This window comes from Xyrauchen texanus, chromosome 34 (genome assembly GCF_025860055.1).
Source record: "Xyrauchen texanus isolate HMW12.3.18 chromosome 34, RBS_HiC_50CHRs, whole genome shotgun sequence".
In the NCBI taxonomy this organism is placed as follows: Eukaryota; Metazoa; Chordata; class Actinopteri; order Cypriniformes; family Catostomidae; genus Xyrauchen; species Xyrauchen texanus.
Genome location: NC_068309.1, coordinates 16,156,127 through 16,178,799, shown reverse-complemented (window position 1 = coordinate 16,178,799; position 22,673 = coordinate 16,156,127). Strand labels below are relative to the sequence as shown.

Genomic DNA, 22,673 nt, shown 5'->3' with positions numbered 1-22,673 from the left:
TAATGATTTAAGGAAATTTTTTTAAATACATCATTGCTGCTGTAGTTAGATTGCATGTTTGTGTAAGACAGAAAGAGAAGATTTACTACTATAATAAATTGACTACTTCTTGACACTTATTTTCAACAAGGAAACTAAATGACATCCACGTCGTTGGCAAGAGTTTTTCTACATTCGTTGTTTAATTGATGCATTTATCACACAGGCAATGATGCAACTAAGTATAAACACAATCAGAATGTGTTTAAGAACAGGTATAGCCTGATTATACATTGATGTGACCACCACACGTGCACAGCTATCAGTGGACATGAATGCTTTACGATATTAACACATAAGAGCAACAAAGAATTTAAAATAAGACCGGGACATGACCTCAACAAGTCAAGATGATGAAAAACGTATTACATGGTGTTGTTAGACATCATGAAGCAGAGTTGTTGTTTACAGTTGCCAAGTAACATGACAACTTACTGCATCAATATAACATATAGAATATAAACACTTTGGGAACCCTTCACAATAAGGTTGCAAAAGCTAACATTAGCTAATGTTATCAAAAGATAACACTGAACAATAATTTTCAGCATTTAATCATTTTGATTAATTATAATTTCTATACTTAAATTTGTTTGTTTTGTTACATTAAATGTTGTAAAACTTAACATTTGTTAATGCATTACGAACCAGCATAACCTAAAGAACAACATTACATTTATAAATGAACAAATTTAAAAACTAACCAAGATTAATGAATGCTATAAAAAAAAAAGTATTGTTCATTGTTAATTTGTGATACCAAACAAATGTTTACATATAGAACCTTATAGTAAAGTGTTGCATTTCCGGCAAAGATAACCATATTGTGATATATGTACCAATACCATTACATAAAATTACTCATAACGTGCTCAAAGCCACCAAAGCCTACTATACTGAGAGCACATTAGAGAGAGAACACAGGGAGAGGAGTGCTTCAAGGGCAACAATAGTCTCACTTTACACAACCACATCTAATGTGGAGAACAAATACGTAACAATGATGCTCCATTTAAAAACTGTATAGAAATAATGCCATGTCTGAGGGTATCAGAGAACAAACATATGATCAAAAGGGGCAAAGACTGAGGAAAAGGGAGCTAGAAAGTGAAAATGAAACAGATGGGCATGGAGACCACAAGGTTGCATTACTCACCAGTAAGAACAGCTTTAGCAGATGGGTCAGCGAGGTCCAGGGCAGACTTGCCGTCGGTGTTGCGGATGTTGGGATCGGCGCCGTGCTGGAGCAGCACTGTGCAGGGGAAACACAAGCAGTATCGTAACTCAGGCAGGCAGAGACTGCTGCTGGGGTCATTTGCGCCACTGACTGGGAGCGCTTGCCTCGGCATGGTGCAGACATAAACACACATCGCACAACAGCGCACTAGAAGCAGCAGCGAAAACAGCCAGTACTAAAAAAAACACATTGCAGTGAGACATGAGAAAAAAGCCCATGTTACAGAGAGAGTCCAACTCCGGGCAAATGACAGGAACTCAGATATAAGAGTGGAATATCAAAGCATGTTTTCTGATCCTTTCCCCCTCTCTATGGCCACACAAGAGAAAGGAACGGAGATCGAGAAAGAGAGAAAGCTGTAAACCGGCGCTCTGCGAAGCCAAGTAAAGCGAAGCACCTAGAGCGCACAGTGTCTATCAATTGTCTCCAATTCTCCTCTCTCTCGCTCTACAACAACGCAAGTGTGTACACAGGCTAACGCACACATCCCCTCCCTCTGCCCATCCTGTCTATTCCACTACCCTTATCAGTAACACTTCCACACATATCTCTCTCTCCAATTCATCACTCAAGGCTTACACTCCCGTACGCATCTATGGCATCAGTGGGCTTAAAGGGCAATTAGGATGACTCCCTTCTAAAACATCTATCTGCATGCCTGCATCATAGGCAACATCCAGGAGGCTGGAAATGAAGCACATGCTTTTAATTTGAATATTTATGCATTTGGCAGACACATTTATCAAAAGCGAATGTGCATTCGCATATTTAATCCACATGTGCATTCCCTGGGAAAATAATTGGTATTGCTAACGTCATCCTCTAGCAGTTTAGTTATAGGAACATATCAGTAAGATCAATTTAATGGACGACATTTAGCCATTTTGAGATTATCGGCATAGTCCAAAAACAGTGTCCGCTCAGTTGAGTAACACACAGCTTTTTCAATAGATAACAAATGTCTGTATTCCAAGTTATAAATCAGCATTTTACTCAAGCCATAGTAAACTATATATCTTATACTATAGATCTTATACTTTAAGATCATTGGCATCGGTTGAAAACTGTGTTCACTTACCCAAGAAGGGTTCAACAATAAGGACTGCCCGATGGCCCGTATTTTATTTTTTCTCCCCAAGTTGGAATGCCCAATTCCCAATGCGTTCTAAGTCCTTGTGGTGGCGTAGTGACTCTTTCTCAATTGCCTCCACGCCTGAGACCATCAATTCACGCATCTTATCACGTGGCTTGTTGAGTACATTTCTGCGGAGACATAGTGCATGTGGAGGCCCATGCTATTCTCCATGGCATCCACACACAACTCACAACACGCCCCACCGAGAGCGAGAACCACACATTATAGTGACCACAAGGAGGTTACCCCATTTGTATCTCCCCTTCTTAGCAACGGGCCAAATTGGTTGCTTAAGAGACCTGGCTGGAGTCACTCAGCACGCCCTGAATTCGAACTCGTGATTCCGTCTTTTCTCGCTGAGCTACCCAGGCCCCGGGGGGACATTGTATTAAAAACATAAGATATGTAAAAAATATTTATCTTCTGAGATATTTTTTAAAGCCATGATGGTAAAAACAGATATTCGTCATTTTTGTGTTGGGGCCAGTGAATATTTAGGCAGGGGCAGTAAGAATATGAAGCACTGGCCCAATGTAGACAGTTAACCCATAACAATTTGTTTGACTAATACTAACAGTTAAAAAAAATTAAAAGATAGGTTAATTACAGAAACAACTGACAGCTAATTTTATGGGTTTTACATGTATATTTTGTACTCATGAGGGCGCTGTAACACGCAAACCACTGTCTTCCTCTCAGTCTGAATGACAAGGAATGAAGCATATGCTGTGGGGACCATTTGGTCTGTCAAGACAATATGTTCCATTGCAAATTGTAAAATAGGACTTTGTAGTTTAGTAGTAGCAAGAGTACAGTGCGGTACCATAAAAAAAAAAAAAAAACATCTGTAAGCATCTAAATCTAAGAGCATTTTTTTTACAGCACCACACTGCACTTCACATCTCACAGAAATGGGAGGGGCAATGCACGGTGGGACGTCAGTGCCTTTGGAGCGAGTTCTTGGGCTTGCCGTCATCTAACTGCATACCATAATGACCCATGTCCATGCAAATACATTCACTTATACAGTAATTAGGAACGGTATGGTTCTAATCAAGTGCGATGTGTTTTCTGCTGTTATAGCCAATCCGCCTCAAACTGTTAATCTGCCAAAAGGTATCGCCTTATACTGTTGGTTAATTGGGCATTGAAGTGATCCATTCAAAATTATGTTTGCTATGAAATATAAGGAAATATACAGTTGTTCATTCAAATTTTGATGTAATAACTCTTTCTTTCATGTGAGCCTGTTTTTTTTAGACAGTATAGATCTTTGTCATGCCTGTTTGGTCACTTGTTTGATTCATGGGTTATCGTTAACTGTTAATAACCAGTTAATGCAGGCGGTTACTCGGTTAAAATAATTTTCTAAAATATGTATCCCTAGTTATCAAAATATAAATCAGCATTATACTGGCCATCAGATAACCTGCTCTGCAGGTATATGTCATTAATAAACATACCCACTACATGCTTTAAAAAATAAAAGCTGTTCACAAAAAAAAGCCCTACTTTATAGATCAAAGTAGTCTGTGGAGGAAGCAATTGTTTTGTATGGATTTGTTCACCTGGCAAAGAGTGTTTCTAAAAAAATGGCACTCTTGCATTGCAGGAGTATGATTGTGATGATGTCGCTATGCCGGTGACTCATAGGTCATCCCTTTCTCATCAGAAAAACACAGTTTTGACAAGCTTGAAACCCTTATGAAATACTCCACTGCATCAAGGGAGGACTCAGAGTTTGATGCATGAAAACAATGGCTGAGGAAAAAGGCTAAGTGGAAAGATACAGCAGCCATCAGCCCTCTCAGTCAAATTAATATGCGCTAAAGGCCCCAATGAGATCACATTAGCATACACTAGTGTCATGAAAGCACTTGAGTGGTGGGCTACCATGGGGGGGATAGGCACCGAGGGTTAGAGGTGTCGTTAGTATGAAGGTGATTGCGTAATTAAAATGCATCAACATAACTATGATAGCTTGCCTATCCATCGGGGACAGGCGTCAAGGGGACAACTCTGTAACCTCCACGCCTCGGGCCCTACCCCTCCCTTTCAGGCCATATCCACAGTGTTGGCATGCTTACATATGCATGTCACAACAAACATGTGGAAATGAGTGCTCGGAATACAAAGGAAATGGGCCACAAAGCAGGGCTACAAACGCACAGTGGCAGATTTATAAAAGGTGCAGAGACTTACAGTTGGTCAGAGGGACCCACTAAACACACAACAGCAGCATGTACCGTAATTGGTGGTTGGAGTGTGATCAACGAATTACGGACAAACGCTGAGAGGGCCAATTAACTGAGAGCCTTAAGAAAACATGGGTGCTTGGGTTCATGCATAAACCATGTAGAAATCCCTACTGTTTTCCCAGCCTTCAGAAGGGCACAAATACACGCATAGTATATCTCTGAAAGATGCCATTCATTACATTTCTCAATATAATTAGACATGGGTGAAAATGACCATTAGTGCAACTTGAAATCATTAGCAATTTAATAAGCCAAAATGGTTTGAATGGAAGAAACGACTTGTGAAACTCTCGATGAGAGCCGGAGTATGTGAGTGGTGCAGAAAGTGGACCTGCATGATTTTGCCTCGAGCAATGAGCAACTTGAGTCGTTTTAGCTCTAAAACAAGACGAAAACACTTAACAATAGGGTTTTTGCAGTGAAATGTTTAATTATTTAAACAATAAAAATCCAAGTAGTTTTTCCCCTTTAATTCAGTTTAAGTCATTTAGAGGTATTTTTAAAAGATGATTTTGTCCTCTTTATTCTTATCAAGCACGTTTAATACAACATTTCAAGTCGGGCACAAGCTGAATAGTCAGTTAAGTCAGCTGAATTCGGACAATAATCGACCGAATAGTTGAATAATCGTTTTAATAATAGTTAGATTAGTCGATTATAAAAAAGAATCATTAGTTGCAACCCATCTCCCTAATATCTCCTTTTGATTATCCACTGAAATAGGTCATAGAGGTTTGCAACAGTATAAAGGTAAGTGTTGACAATTTTCATTTTTGTGTGAAATATCTCATCAGTAAAAACTCGTCAGTTACCTCATTTAATGTTGACCATATGTATTGAAAATTTTAACAGATTAAATTATGAAAAAGAACTGTTCTGCATAATTAGTTATGATGTATAATGAAAACAGATTATATACTAAATAAAGATCAAATATTTTCATATTATTTATATTATAATATTTATATAAATATTATTATGGCTTTATATATCATTTCAAAAAAAATTAATTGACTGATTCAGATGGCAGAGAAAATACCTGTATATGTCAGATATAGAGAGATGGAGATGAGAGATATAACAGGTCTAACCCTAGCTGAGTAGTTCTGTTAGCCTTACAATTCTTTTCAAATGTGATGTAAAATAAGATTTGAAAGGCGTCAAAAGGCGCTCCAGTTGCGCATGCTTGCAAATTGCAACGTTGGAAGCTTTGTCGATTATAAACCTGTGCGAGTGAAAGCGCATCGCTCACTTACAGAGATGCATAATAGCGCCATATGCATTTTGGTTTAACAGGTTTATGAAGTTTTATACATGTGTAACATAGTAACTTTACGCTTCCCTGCACGCACTCACACTAAACCTCAAGTGTCAGCTGCTAAATGCTGGCTGTACAAGAGAGAGAGATGATTTTGACTCTCATAGAATCTGCTGTTTAAAGCGTATCCTCTATTCACCTCCCAAAATGTACGACCTCTTTTATTTTTTAAGACTTGTAATTTAAGAATTTTTAAGGACCCGCAGGTACCCTGTCAATCCCATAAACTCATATACATGTAGTCCTTATTTAGCAACTGCATGCATTTTTATTTTTAAATAACAACTTCGAAATTCACATTTGTTGTATGACTATGTAACTGAAGTATGAAAATCTTCTTGAAATAAAGTTAACCATAGACCAGCAGTTTATAAATGTAAAAAACTGCTTTTATAAAAACCCATAAGAAATTCCTGATATTTTAGGACTAAAAACCGAACAGCTCTGTCACTTTACTCCACTCACATACCCTGGTGTGCCCAATATCACTGCTAATCTGCAGAGGAATAAGGGAGCGGACAACTGCGGCTCAAGGCTATAAGAAATAGCATTTGCGTCACAGGCCTGCTTTATGCAGTATCTGGTGCTTCTTTAGACATTCATCAGCACTGGGAGTGGGGAGATCAAACTTGTTCATCCAGTGAGTTAAGAGCAAGGTGGAAGTGTAAAAAACTAAAAAGAAAACATACTGTTGCTGTTATCGTCATCCATCTTTGAGGCAAGTAATGACAGCAAACAACCTCTAATTTGAAATGGCCCTCCTGTAGCTTTGAGATGATGGGCACAGAAATTAATGACTGAAGACCAGCGGCAACCATAATTAGCAGAGGGGATGCTGATTATTTATTCATTATGATCAAAGGGCAGAGGTGACGACACTTGGATGCAGAAAGGCAGAAAATAAAAGACTGCAATGATGAAATAAGCCAGAGGGACAAAAATAACCTAACACTGTTTATTATTTTAGGCAAACAGCAGTGAGTCAAGCTTTTGGATCTGACAAAGAAAATATAGATGTTGCATCAACTTAAGGCTTAAGTGTGCAATTTCTGGGCCACTAACATCCCCAAACAGAATTGCAGAAATAAACATTGTTTTCTAACAGCTTTCCTGAATACTCACTCCCTCACTGCCAAAAAAAAGTTAGTTCTGCCCCAAATTCATGCCATTAGTTGAGCCAATGTTGCCATGTCGGGCTGGTGAGGACTCTCAAATAAAAATACAGATTGATACAGATTTTCCGATTGGATTCAAATTTTTGGTATTTCGACTCGGTTTAATCAACAACTGATTTTAAAGAACAGTTTTTTTTTTTTTTACACACAAATATGCAAAACAAGTCAAACCAAACCATTATACTACCAATCAATGGTAAGTGAAAATCTGAAAATGTACCAGCCAGTGGATAATCACAGATATTTTTAGTGGAAAAATGCTAAATTTGGTACCTGTATACATATGTTTTACAGTGATTTTCACTAATCTTGGAATTTAAGAATCAAGATCTGGATCGTTTAAATGAAGATCACAAAACAGTGGAAAATCTATATTTTTACCCACCCCTAAAATCAACCAACAAATGGTTTACTTGTAGTGGTCTCTTCATATTAAGCTGGTATTAAATAAAGTATTTTAAGGTCGAATTTCACGGGAAGCACGGTTGGCACACGCGCACGGATAGCAGAACGCAATTTGGCTTCACAGACCCTGCACACATCCTTGTCACACATGAAAAGCGTATTTAGAACTAGGGCTGCACAATTAATCAGAAAATCTAATCACGATTACGTAATCGTGAAAACTGACAATTACAGCGTTCAATTAAAGTCTGCTCCTGTTGCGTCAATGGTTTCTATTTACAACGGTTGAGTATCTTTATTTTTTTACAGCGGTTGAGTATTTTAACAAATCACGAAGATGTGCGTTGAGCAATGAAATGGCAATGGCCAATCAGAACCGCTTAAATTAGTCCTCCATCCTATCAGTAAAGACAACTGATCTAATGTGCAAGTCTTAATGCCCAGATGCTTGCTTTATGTTCTATATCTGTTCGCTCAGCACACGAAAATGAATACTGAAGAAACATCACCTGACACTCGAAAAGCACTATGTAATTATTTTGGATTCATTGCACCGCTTGAACGTAGATGTTAAATACACTGCAAATGAGCAACAGGACAAAACTAAAACGCTCCCGCTCTAATCAAGGCACAGCCGCAGTGTAAATAATTGATTTATTATGCTGATTAGACAGCTTTGTTTTTAATGAGAGCATTCGTGAGAGTGCAGAACATTGTGCGGAGTGTCATTGAGCTTGTGTCGAAATTCTGCTCAGCGTAAACCTGCAGTGAGTGACAGCAGTCATTGTCATGGGACAGTTTGTCACGTTCTGGAGTTGTGTACAATTTATTACAAATGTAATAACAGTTTTGTCATGTTAATAAGTAAGCCAATGTGAATATTGCTATTTTGTACAAATCACAAAATAGCAATAAAGTAATTCACTGTTCTAAGTGTGTTTTGGAGGTGTAGACAACAAAGAATGAATAGCATATTTCACGAATCACCGTTATTGTTATCGCATCTGCTCTTATAAGACCCATTTGCTACACAGCTGGTATTGGTAGATTTAAAATTTTCATGAAATTTTAACATGAAACACTGATCGCAAATGACCATTTTTAAATTTCCAATGTGCAACCACTGAGGCAAAAAATTATCTAACGACGATTTTACGAAGATGATCACCGTTGAAGATCTAACGGGATGAATGGGCACCCTTCTCGCCACCAAAGGGCTTACTGAACAGATTAACTTGGTCAATTTAAATCGGCTGTTAATAAGTTTCAATACTGAATATGCCATTTTATTTACTGTACGTGGACTAATAATCTAAGCAGTAATTTAATTATATACCACAGATATACATTTAAAATCATTTAAATTTGCCTTACCGCAAACATAATATTGTAATTGTAATAATGCCTTAAACATTATTACAATCTAAAATACAATACAATATAATATAATAATGTTTAAAAGATGCTTAAAAGAAACTGGAGCGCAGCTCAAATCCACCATTGAAATCTGCTACTCTGAAGAACCGCACAGATGCTTGCTTTGTGACGTCCAGGAAATGTAATATTTTAAATCAACATTAATAATCGCGATTACAATATCAAGGGCAATAATCGACAATTATGATTTTTGCTATAATCGTGCAGCCCTATTTAGCACTCATAATGTCAAATGAATATTAAGGTTGCTTCATCGCCTGACGGAAATGTGTACGGACATGGCTGACATGAGAGTATTAAAATAAAGGTGCATCTTATAAAACAAAAAATTTCTATATCTGTATTTACGTGTTTTATCGATAACATTGGATCGTTGGTTATTGGATCCAGATCGATGGATCGTTACACCCCCTAGTGTGCATCGTCAGCGCATAGATCCATGTATCATGATATATTTTGATATTTTCAGTGCATTCAGAGAGGATTCTATGAGGCATGAAAGAGACAACTGAACCTACAGAATTCACAGATTCTCTCATGGACATGCTGGACCTCTCTCACGCGTTTGGATCTAGGACTGGGCAAAAATATAGACTTTCTACTTAATCTTCATTTGTAAAATCCCAATGTCAATTCTTAACCTGGGTTGCTACAGAGATTTTCAAATCAAATTTGAGACATTTTAAGACCTTTTTTAAGACCAGAAAAATAAAATTAAGACTGCATTTCTATACAGAACAAACCTATACAATCTCAAAATAAATCATGTAACCCATATTCTTTTACTTAAACAGGCAAGGGAACACATTCAACAAAGCATTAACATTGATTATCAGCAGAAAAGGTACCTGGAAGTTTAAAATACTTAAAAAAAAAAAAAAAAAAAAAAATCCACATACGTATATACACTGTACATCATATTAATATTGGTTTATCTACCAATATATCAAAATATTTGAATTAAAGATGAACAAATATTAGATATTGCTGATACGATAATAACGTGTTGACAAAGACATAACAGCAATAACAGATTAATCTGCCCATTACATGTTATAATGCTGTTTCAACCATTTGTGATCGGTGCAAATGACAATAAAATTACATATGACTATAGTTTTTTTAAACATATATATTGAATGTGTTAATAAAAATGTCCATAGTCATTCCTTCCCGTGACAAAAATCCAAGAAAAAGATTATTGTGCAACCAATAATAACAAGAAGTGAGAGAAGGAAAAAAAGATGAATTGCATTATACAGGACTTTTCACAATTAACAAGCACAAAATTCACCAGGGACTCTTATTATGACAAAATGCTTCACTGTTTCCAGCTGCTTGTTCATTCAAACAGATAATGGAAATAAAATATTCACTCTTACGTTCATCTAAAAGGTATTACAATATAAACACTTTAAAGTAAACATTGTCATAATTTATCAATAGCGGTCGCATGTCATTAATGTCCAGTATTCATTGATGGCGAAAGAGCTAAAGCTGCTGGAAACACTAAATATAGAGTTTCCCATGAGCTTTTTACTTTGAAGGCAACCGATACATTTATTAAATTAAATTGTTTAATAAGTTTAATAATCAAGTTGGGCCAAAATGCGATTCGGGTCTTTACATCCTCAAATTTATGTCATCTTTAAAATTAAAATTAAAGACTTTTGTTCTACCATTTAAGACTTTTTAATACCTTAAATTTTAGAAAACAGAATTTGCGACGTTTAAAAAAATAATTAAGGACCCGCGGGAACCCTACTAACATGCCAAGATCACTCTTTCTTTCTATTTCCAATCCCCAAAAATCAGATAAAAAAAGATTCTGTGATTAGCCACTGGCTGGTCATTTTTTAGATTACACTCACCAGTGTTTGAGTGGCGTAGTGGCATAGAAATTCAGCGCCAAGATCTTTTCACTGCATACTGACAGTAAAGGTTTTGACTCTGTGTAATGGCCAAAGACTAGATCAAAGCAAACCTTTTGTTGTTTTATAATGTTTGTTAATATCATATCTGTGCTCTACAGTCAGTTATTTATCAAAAACAACAATAAAAATGTTATACTAATCCCACATAGCATAAATGAAGCCATTCAACCAAACAAACACTACTAAGTCCCCGCCACAGGTCTTACAGAGGTAGTACCATTTTAGTACTTGTTCTAATAAAGAGTAAATACATGTAAATAGTACAAATTAGGCATGTAAACAAACATGTAATAACATACTGTATATATGCGATATAATACATGCAGTTTCAATACACCATATTTATTGATGTAATACATGGTCCACTTTTTATTTAAAAAAGTTTTTAAACAAAATGATGAAAAACGAATGATAAAATAACATTTGCAAAATTGATATGTCCATTATTTAACAAGTTAGAAGGTCCCTGTATAATGAATAACAGCATTAGCTTTATTTTTTACTGTATGCAAGCAAAATGGACATATAACAGAACTATACCCAAATTAATTGAAATTAAAAGCAAAATTGAACCATGATATCGTGATGTATCGCAATATAGTGAATGATGACATGTGTATTGCGATACCTATCGTGACGCAGCTAGGAATATCCAGCCCAACGTCATAGTGTGCATGCATTGAACACATTCGTATTCGCTCGCAGTCAAAAGAATTAACTTTGAAAGGCTAAGCACTTGACTGTGTGCGAGACGACCCGCAACACGGAAAAAAAAGGACACCCGAGACTTTATGATGGAATGGCAATTCATGGAAGAATAAATAGCATAAATTATCTGCTCATTGGCTGGTCAACTCAACCAGTTTGTAAAAGGCCTGATTAACATACAAAAGCAAAACCTTGACTAAAGAGTATGGCTGCTCAGAATCTGCACCAGCAGATGTCTGCTAATGCTGTCTGGGACGTATCAGGACAGATTAGCGATGTGGTCACACCCGTTTCAGACTACCTATATATGTTGTTTTTGTGATCCAATCACTACATGTTTTAGACCCGTTTATACCTGTATTTAGCGTTAACCACTTGTGATTAGATCACCCAAAGAGCATCTTAACACAAGGTGTAAAAGAGGTCAAAGTAATCCACATGGCGATGAAAAGGGGAGAGCCAAACATGCAAATATCTTCTTTCTAAAGTTAAAATAAAACACACCCTTTGGTTAGGGCATGTTCAAACAATCTATAAAAGCCAAATGTTTCTTTAGGTCTTTAAGTTCGTTACGGACTCTGTGAAAGACAAACCAAGCCTGAGGATCAAGAACAATCAGGGCGTCAACCAGAGATGAAGATAACAATTGAGATCTTTAATAGAGGTTGCTTAGCATGTATTAAAAGCAATGTATAAAACCAAAGACACAATGGTTGCTACAGACTCTTACCTGTACTAATATTTCTTTAAAAAATTAACATTTACATACTTCCCTCTAAGGCAAATTAGGAATAAACCGAAACCATTTTGTCTCTCCCGATCAGTTTTTGGTATCTTAACTAATAATAATACTGTGCTGACTCCAAGAAGTTGATTATCTTAACTCAAGAAATGTGCCTTCCATTAAAACCACCATCAACTAAAAATATTGAAGTTAGTAGTCGACCCCACTAATTGATGACTAGTGACCACCCTGGAACATCCCTAATAATAATTTATTAAATGCTGCCTTTTGTGATTCACAAAGCTATTGTATGGCTTCAAGAGATTTTAAATAAAATGCATAAGTCATATAGACTACATTAATGGTGGTTTTTATGGCATTGTTGGAGCTTTACAGTGACGAATATGACTACCATAAAATATCGGGTTTGGATCGGTCTCATTGGACCGATACCCAAGCCGTTTAATATATTTCAGTATTGGAGCCAATCCCGATCCAGGTACCTGATTGGTGCAGCACTAAGGCAAATATGGATTTACAGAATGGAAATGCTGTGATCAGAAGAATGAAGTCTGAAAGATCTCATGGATAGATATAACTCAAGTTTTATTTCTAGCATGAGTTACTATAGATTGATCTAAAACATGAATATGAAGTCTACTTGTACAGGGGATGACTAGACCAGTCCACAAATTGCACTCCAAAACTAAGTTTTGAAGAACTAAAAATATAAAAGGCAGAGAACTTTTTATGTAATCTTTTGCATATTAAGAAAAGATGTGAAATTACATACATGCCTTCGGGCCTTGGTATTCAAGCCGAGATTGTGTAGATAATTCTTATCTCCTAGTTTTTAAATTAAAATTCCATCCATTTAATTGGATTATGCTAAAAATGTAGAAAGTTGGTTCTCCCAAATAAGATTGTAGTGCACAGTAGTCTATATTTTAAACAATGCAAGGGAAGACAAATGGAATTTAAATAAAATCTCCACAACATGATTTAAAATATCCTTTCATTTAAGGTACAAAACAGGGATAAATCGGTGGTCTAATTACTTGAAAACACAGACAGAGATTCAGCGGCAGCAGATAATTCTGTGATCTGCACTTTGTGAGGCAGAATATGGAAGACTGAAACACTAGGTGAAATTCCATCACCAAATGATTGGTTCTCTTTCACCTCTATGAATCCATGTCATGAATACAAAGCAGTAAAGATCTGATTAATGACAGAGTGCAGTGTAATAGTGTCAGTCACCTCAGCTAATCAAGAAGAATGCCACATGATTAACCCTTATTGAGAACTGCATCTCAAGCAAAACACAGGAAAAATTAAAGTCATACATCTTCTGAATTCACTAAGGCAAGATTGTACCATTCGTCTCTTCAATTTACATAGCTGACACGTTCACCAGCTAAATACAACATGATAAACCAGCACACTCTACTCTGGAAACATGTTTGCATTTACACACGGAATCTTCTAGGACTTAATACTATGTTAATCAATGCAACCAGGGTCCAAAATTAACACTCGCCAAACACCAAATGACAGTAAAAATTGTCGTTGGCAAATAAATTGCCTAAAACAAGTTACTCGCTCTTTGGCCGGTAACTTTATTAGGTAAGAATGATAATCTGACCCTCACTGATGTAAATGACATGAAATGAATAAAAATCAAAGCCATACAAATAATAAAAAAAGAAAACCGCAATTCACACGTGCATGCAAAAAGTTAATTTTAGACACAATGCAACCGAACAAAAGGTTTGAATGTTTGGCTATTTTCCAACTTAAAATTCAGAGGTGAAGAACTTACCGATGCATACATCGATTTTACCCTTAATGGCAGCTTCATGAAGCGGAGTGTAATTCCAGTTGTCTCTGGCGTTGGGATCTCCCCCCTGGCACAGCAGCAAACTGACCACCTCAGCATGACCAAAAGAACATGCGTTGTGCAGCGGGATCAACCCTCCATCGTCTCGCGCATGCACATTTGCCCCCGTCTGCAGGAGATGCTCCACAACGTCTTTCCTTCCAAAACCTACAAGATACAACAATATCCGTTCAGGAAGCATCAACTTTTTAATCTCTAAAAGGTTTATAAGAAGCCTATCAATCATGCCTACCAAGAAAACTATTTTACGTTTTGTACTGTGCTGTGACTCTTCGCATTTATAGTCAGAGCTTATCTATTTTAAACATGATATCATATCCTGTTTCAACAGAAAACAACAAACTATTTTTGAGTTTTGGTTTGGCATGCTATAGACTAAGTATACAACTTGTTATGAATAGGATGGAAATAAACCAATTTCAACACAAACGCTAATTAATAAAGAGAGTCAGTGAATTTCTGACTTTTCTGATTCTTAAAAAATATTTTTTGCATCGATGACATTGCTTAAAAAATCGATATATATTTTTTAAAGATGCACGTTTATTTTGACTCTTCAATGCCAGTCACCTTCTGCCAGGCGATGCAGCAACTTTATGATATTCATCTTACTTTATAAGCACTAAATATCCTTCTCGTGTTGGACACGAATGTGTACGGAGTGATTGAAGTCTGTAGTTGCGCTCTGCTTTATCCATGAGTGTTCATCAACCGGGATTCTGTGAGTGATGCGAGCTCCGGTGAATAGAGCGAATCATATGCACGCTTCTCTCGATATCGTGGTGTATTTGACCCATTTGAATTCTACATGAGAATTTCCTAAGTAATCCTTGTCATTTTTAAGCACTATGGAGCTATTTAACCATGTCAAACGGTTAGACAGCCCCAACATTCTGAACAGAACAAACAAGGGAAAGAGAAACCATCTGCATATATACCAGCATAAATTACAAGACTCTTCCAAACTAACATTTATCACAGTAAACTGTATCACATTTTCTGTGGAAATTGTTGTCAAGAAAAAACAGACAGCACATTATTGGTTTTCAACAATAACCTATAAACCTTTTAAGACAGATCTATGTACGCTATGAGGTTGTTTATCAACAGTATACACTTCCAATGAAGCCATCAGTCTGTGTTATGTTAACTTATTTGTTTAAAAATAATGTTTGATCGCAGAACAACTACATTGCCAATGGTCCAGCAGAGAAAGCTTGACAAATCAGAGACCCTCGGTCAACCAAGCCTGCGAAGTGCCTGGGTGCGACTTTTCGCACTTCCACGATGCACCGTGAATGACGTAATCGAGTCTATTTATACATATCAGAATAATTTGCAATAAACATGAAATATACTGTTTCTATACTTATAATCAACAACCTAAATAGTGTTATATACAGTATTTCCATTGTTTTTTATTCAATGACATCATTCACAATGATTCATGGGATTGTAATCTGTGCCCTCAAGAAATAGGTTAAGTACAGAATGTTGTACCTTTATATTTTTATCTAATTCTTTTATATTTTTATGATATTTTTCCCATTTTTAAACACTTTTTGAAGTACCTTATTTTGTTGTGGATGTCTCAATGTGGATGCTGTATATGTACTTTTCAGAGAGCTGAAAATATTATAATTATTGAGAGATAAAATGTAATTGATTGTGAAAAATATGCACATAATATCATAATTTCGATTGCAGGCCCAATATTTGAAATAGTATTGCGGCAGACTTTGAGAGTTGGGAAAGAATTGGTGGTTTAGAAAATCTATATAAGATTGCATCGTGATGAAACCTACGATTTACACCCCTAGAAATCATGACTTGATGATAGAGACAGCAATGGCAAGATATACAGTGATAAAGTAGTTAAATTTTGGTCTGCTATCATCTAAAACAGATTGTTTTATGAAATAATTTGTTGTCTTTGTGCTTTTTAGGTCTTCAACATTTTGATCACCATTCACGTGCATTATATACCTACAGAGGAGAAATATTCTTCTAAAAAAAATTTAGTTTGTGTACTGCAGAAAAAAGAAAGTCATACACAACTGGGACGGTATGAGGATGAGTAGATGAGGAACTTTCATTTTGGGGTGAACTATCCCTTTAACAGGATATGCGAGGATCTAGCTTCAGTTTCCTATTATGAAACCAAAGTATACGCTAATTTTAGACATTCAAGTATAAATAAAACTTTAATACTAAGTTCAATGCTATTATCGATCAAATATCGATCTATTGTAGTTCATCTAGGCTCTATCTTGAACTTTGTTCACTTTTGGGCAGCGCACCAAACGAAAACAAACACGAGCTGCCGAAATAGCTCACGCGGTGGTTAACTTTCTACTAGATGTTACATGTTTGTCCTAATTGCCGACTTGGTCAAACTCTGCTTTATTCCCCTTATCCCTTCTCCTTTAAACCCCTTTAAGATGCTGTTTAGCAATCGACCTTTAACTAAACCTGGCTACCTGGCTTCTTTCCAGGTCGTGATAAATCGAAAACATATACATTTGTATTTACCTGCGGCAAAGTGAAGCGGGGTGGACTTGCGCCCGGCCATGTCCTTCGCGTTTACATTGACCGAATCTACCTGCCTTTTCACCCTAGACACATCCCCATTCCTGCAGGCCTCAAACAGCTCCCTGAAAGCCCCACTCGTCCCGCAGCCGCTGCCTCCAGGACTGGCACTACCGGAGTCGGGAGTGGAGCCCGCACTACTGCCCCCGCCGGTGGTAGATGAGCTAGTGCTGCTGGAGCTGGTGGTGCTGCTGCTGCTGCTACTAGCGCTGAGGAGCGGAGTGGGGGTTTCAGGAGTGATCTCCGGTTCCCCGGTTCTCTCCGACTCCCCACCAGCAGCGGGTTCGCCGGTATCGAGAGGTTGTTCTGGAAGCGTGAGGGGACTAGAGCCTATTCGTGACGGGGAGGATAAGTTTGGTTGTTGTTGTTGTTGCTGCTGGGAAGTGCGACGAGACGTCGCCATTTTCGCACACAAATCCCCCTCTGGCAGCGAAAATAGTCTGGGAGAACTTCCGGGAAGTGTCCATGTGAAACTTCCGGTTTCAAATGCTCACGACATAAATATTTTTGTGAAATGTGTCCTTTAAAAAACCCATGTTTACTTTAACCATAGCTACCACTGTCATCAACAATGAAATTAAATACGACAGAAATATTCGAAATACATTTCCATGTTAATTTATTATGGCTTTCAATAGAAACAATAATTGTAGTAATAAGGTATTTTAGAAACGTATCCGGTTACATGTAACCTGAGATGTAGGGAACGAGACATTGCGTTAAGTACTATGGAGAAAGTGTCCTTACACGACCTTGTTGAAACCCTTATACAATCTTGCCAATGCTTTGATTGGTGTCTAAGCACTGCCCCTTTTCCTGAACATCAAATTGTTCTACGATTCGCCTGGTTTGAATTTCCGGTGTTTTCGCTTGGCGTATATTCTTAGCAGATAATGTGATGTTTAAAGTATTACATTTGTAAACATTTTCAAAAACATGTGGCTTTTAAAGTGCTGATACTTAACAGAGTCAAGATTACCGTTTTTTGACAGTGCCTCACCTGACCATGCAGATCATGTCATGAAGCGATGGTCCGAAGTTTGTTTTTCGTTGATATCATTATGTTATGACAGCCAACAACTGCACAAAGTGAGCCTGAAATAATTTTTTACTCAAAATAACACTTAAATTGTTGTTCTCCATCTGAATTGCTCGTTTCAGTAGTTTTTACATTGTCTCAAGACTAGATTCACAAAATAGGCCATTAGATTCATCATGGCGTTACCCAGAGGTTGCTCAGGAAAACTTTGAATATAAGCGGGCACGCAGTCACCATTTCTTCAGAATTGTTTGACTGAGGGACAAGAGTGAGTCACTCAATTATGAAACTCTGAAGTAGTAGTGGGACCAGCTTTGGCAATGTCTCATTCCCTTCATGTCAGAGAACCAAGGTTGCTTGTGTAACCGGAGACGTTCCTTATCGAATTAGTTCACTCAACATTGCCGTAAGCACTATGGGGAACGGGATCAAATCACGCCGCACTACATGACATTACACTCCCAGAGTTATAACACTAAATATAGATATTTTCACAGGCTACAATTCATATTAAAGTGTATATGAATAGTCCCACATAGCAGATGCCAGTTTGAAATTAACGTAGTCTGGAACTTATATGAACCATACAGACATACACAGTATGGTTTATTAAGCCTCTAACAACATAGTTAGAAAAATAGGTTTAATTTCTTATGGGAATACTTATTGAAAGAGCATGACGCCGCAGTCCTGCGACCGACCTGAGTATACCGCACATGCATAAACCTCATGGTGAGCCAGGACTGGGGCACTTAGAATGGACATATGAACTATATAGTCATATTAGTATGAATTAACCCCTTCACGAGCCCAGTCAGGAAGGAAGTTGTATTACAATGAAAGTACTTGTGACTTTCTGAACATTTACAACTGTCTGTATGCAGGTGGTAGTGTAAAATGGACACAAGTTTGTTTGGGCATCGGGCAGTTCAACAGCACGTAATCAGGTGGCTGTGTTGATTATAGTTGGTAGCCACCCATAATAAGGGCTTGGGATCACCCGCTTGAATGTAAGAAGCACTCTATACATAGAGGACTTGTGAGGAGATGAATGCCATGTCCATGTTCTAAATCGCACAAATGTGTTTTGCAAGGAGCATCCTGCTGCCTAACATATGTCCTGTAAGGAAACACCATTTGTGCATGCTCATAGGTGATACTTAATTGAGGGCGATCAAATCAACAATCCAGTGAGAGAGCCTTTGTTTGTAGACTGACATTTTTTGTGTGCATCCTCCATAACAAATAAAGAGCTAATCTGACAGCCTACGCTGAACACATGTATGAAATGCCCTCACTGTGCGTAACATATACATAGATTGCTCATCATCAATGGTGGAAAAAAAACAGGCATGCAAATGAACCACCTAAGCCCTGAAGGGAAGGCATTGATAAAACCTTAGGCACGTAGCCTTTAGGTTTAGGTTTAATGTAGTTTAAATGACAAGCCATCCTCCAGTATTCATCAAAGACTGAGCCAATTCTTGTTCGTCCGATGTGCTCCGTTCGGAGGCAACATATAGGTTTTACAGCTCTGGCTGGTAATGCCAAATTGTGCCTTGTAGATTTATTGTTTATGTAGACAAACATGGTGTCTGCTGGCAACATCATTCTTTTTTGTGTGTTAGTTTCTTTTTTACTTTAAACCCTGTTCAGAAAGGTTTCTTTATGAAGTCTAATTTTCAACTCTAGGCCAGATGCTAAAATAGGGAAAGACCCCGCTTTTGCCCCCCTGGGGTGAGAGATCTCTTTCTCAGATGTTTGGAAATGTTTGGCAACCCACATTGAAAAACTACTACTGCATTTGGGATGAAAGTTCCAGCTTAAGTACCTAAAGTTCCGCCAGTTTGATCCTTGTTACATAATGTTTATTTTTGTTTGAGAATTGCGACATTCTTATCACACAGTCAGTATGCTTTTACTGTTTACAAAGCTATTTTAGTTTCTTATCATGTCATCTATCAATCTATCAATCTATCAATCTATCTATCTATCTATTGAATAATTTAGCTTTTTAGTAAAGTTTGGTTTCTTCTTTGCAAACATGTATCAGGGATGCATCATGTGCTCAAGAGTTCTTCTCCATTTCTGTTCAGCTACAAGTTTTGTCACCCTGCTCTGTCAGTCACTGAGGTTCAAAATGGCCCCCTGTAGCCACCATAAAAACTCTGCTGTGCCCTTTCTACATAGTTGCAATATATCATGTCATTTTATATGTCAACAACATTATTATATGTCATTTTAAGTGGTCAATGATGCAAACATGTCTGAGAATATTTTTCCAAGCACAATATTTCCAGTTATTGCTCTTGAAAATTAAGGTCAGTATGTTAAAACCATTTAATGGAACCACTCTTTTTGTCGGATCAAAAATAAAGGTACTGGGTATAATAACAGATCATTAATATTTTAATATGATCACAATAGGTGTATTATGATGGTTAGATCAAATAAACTGAACGTTTTCTAAGGAAAACTTTATGGAAGGAAAATTATTTTAATGTTAAAACTTTTTTAGTTTGTTATACTTTATTCACATTTGATCAAGCACATTACAAAAATAATTATGGCCCAGTAAAAAAGCATGAAAAGATACTGCACCTTTCCCATCATTTGACCTCTTGAGGTCTTTTTAATTTTCATGTTGTTTACTTGTCCTATCTATTGATTTCAAATGAACTTGCCTGAACCGCTGTTGTTCGATTGGCCTTCTCTACAGTATGTTATAGTCCACTATTTTAAAAACCCTTTGCTTAAAACAACTACTCTTTTATTTCTTCTTCTTATTGTGGCTGGTATTTCCTATAATATTCCTCTATCTGGTTCTAGTAAATTATTCTTTGGATTTTCTAGACCATCTGTGCTGTTGTGGCTCTGATGTGAAGTATTCTATTTAGTGTCTTGATATCTCCTCATAGAAACTAAGGATTAATCTCACTCCTTGAAAGCAGAACTGTTCTTCTATGAGATAGACATGGCAAAAAACATGAGCATTTAATTGTTTTTTAAACCTGTTGGTATTTCAAAACTCTTACCACTGTGAATATTGCGTGAATTCTATGGAATTAATGTTGGGACATAATGTTTACAACGTTAAAGTTTAGCAAATTTTTGCATTATGGCCAATTACACACAAAAATACTAAATACTAAGAGTGAAAAATAAGATTAAAAAGCTGTAAAACTAATTATAATTACTATATTAATATATTTTTTATTATTTAACCTCATATATGGTGTAGAGATATACAATCATTAAATCAAAGTATATACAGTATATTTTACAATATACTATATTTAGTTCTGGTCCTCTAATCTGACTGGACGAGAGGTGTTCTATGAGTACTGATGGTCTCACACCATCAGCACTCGGACGCTTCACTCTGTGTATCACTCTGCTTGTGTTCGTACCATTAAGAGAGTAAGACCATTGCAAATATGTTAAGAGCCATCTTTCGCTTTACATTCAATTTTGTGACATTACGTACTTTAACCAGCAGGTGGAGGCAAAAGACAATTTTTGTGTGTAATATTTTTTGTGTCAGCATCACTCAGTGTTTACATTCAACAGCACTCCGTGATCACTTGGACAGCTATTTTTCCTCTGAAAAATTGGATGCATTTCACCAAAATGATATTATCTTCAGAAAGCTGACTAACAGACAACAGCACCATCAACAGGTGATTGCACATGCTCCATCTCTCTCTCTCTCTCTCGCTCTCTCTCTCTCTCGCTCTCTCTCTCTCTCTCTCTCTCACACACACACACACACACACACACACACACACACACACACACACACATCCTTGTTTCTCCAATATCATGATAGAGATAGCCCAAGCCGTGATACTAGTAGTTCTTAAGTGATGTTTTTGAGAGGCTTGGATGCATCATTTGGTTTGAACCAGCAATGGCAGATTCTGATCCATCACGTAAGACAGTAGTTCCATACACAAATTCTGACCACTATTCACTTGCATTGTATGTCCTACAGAGCTGAGATATTCTTCCAAAAATCTTTGTTTGTGTTCTTCAGAAGAAAGAAAGTCTTACACATCTGGGATGGCATGATGGTGAGTAAATGATGAGATCATTTTAATATCTGGGTGAACTGTCCCTATAAGCATAAACTTTTTAATTATACAAATATTTCTCTCTTTACAATTTTCAAACTCTCTGTAACAAGGTACAATACACAATATTTTACACAGATTGTTATCTCAAAAAAACTGATACATTGAGTTGAAGGGGCAAAAACTTAAAATCATTCATAGAGTTATAGAATTATTTTCAAGTGATTTACATGGGATACTTTATATGCCACTGTCTGAACCTTGGACTTAGGATAGACCTCACCGAAATTACCTGATGGTTGAACTGTGATGCACCTCACTGATCTCTGCCCACAGTCAGCCTGGTTTCTCAAAAGGTTTTTTTGCTGCATTAATCAACATCTTATGGAGTTTTGTCCAAGCACCAAAGGTGCAGGAACCTTATTGTATTTTTTCAGATTTTTGTATTATTTTTCTTCGTATTATAAAACAAAATTCTGCCTTAAAAGTGTCTGGGTGAGATTCCAAACTAGGCAGGATAGGTGGCGTTATTGCAAATAAAACAAAAAATAGATTAATTATATAACTCTTGAACCGTAAGGGCTAGAAGCAAAATTCCTTAAGAAATGCTGAAGAGTACCCACTGTCAGAATTTTGCTCCGCCATTCTTTTTTCCTACTATTTTGGATTGTTTGAAACAAATTTAAAACAAACTCGTCCTAG

General features: G+C 37.0%; 1 protein-coding gene across 3 annotated transcripts in view; it reads right to left on the bottom strand.

Annotated features, from left to right (window-relative positions):
• Positions 1-17,274, bottom strand: part of LOC127627740 (poly [ADP-ribose] polymerase tankyrase-1-like) — a 130,967-nt gene extending 113,693 nt beyond the window's left edge. For 2 of the 3 annotated variants that reach the window (XM_052104260.1, XM_052104261.1), the window contains exons 1-3: positions 16,803-17,274; positions 14,193-14,417; positions 1,196-1,291 (exon numbers count right to left, since the gene is read on the bottom strand). In XM_052104260.1, coding sequence (XP_051960220.1) covers positions 1,196-1,291; positions 14,193-14,417; positions 16,803-17,262 — 781 coding nt within the window. In that variant the 5' untranslated portion in view covers positions 17,263-17,274. The remainder of the gene's footprint in view (positions 1-1,195; positions 1,292-14,192; positions 14,418-16,802) is intronic. The other variant, XM_052104262.1, reaches the window with a different exon arrangement.
• Between the last annotated feature and the right edge of the window lie 5,399 nt (positions 17,275-22,673).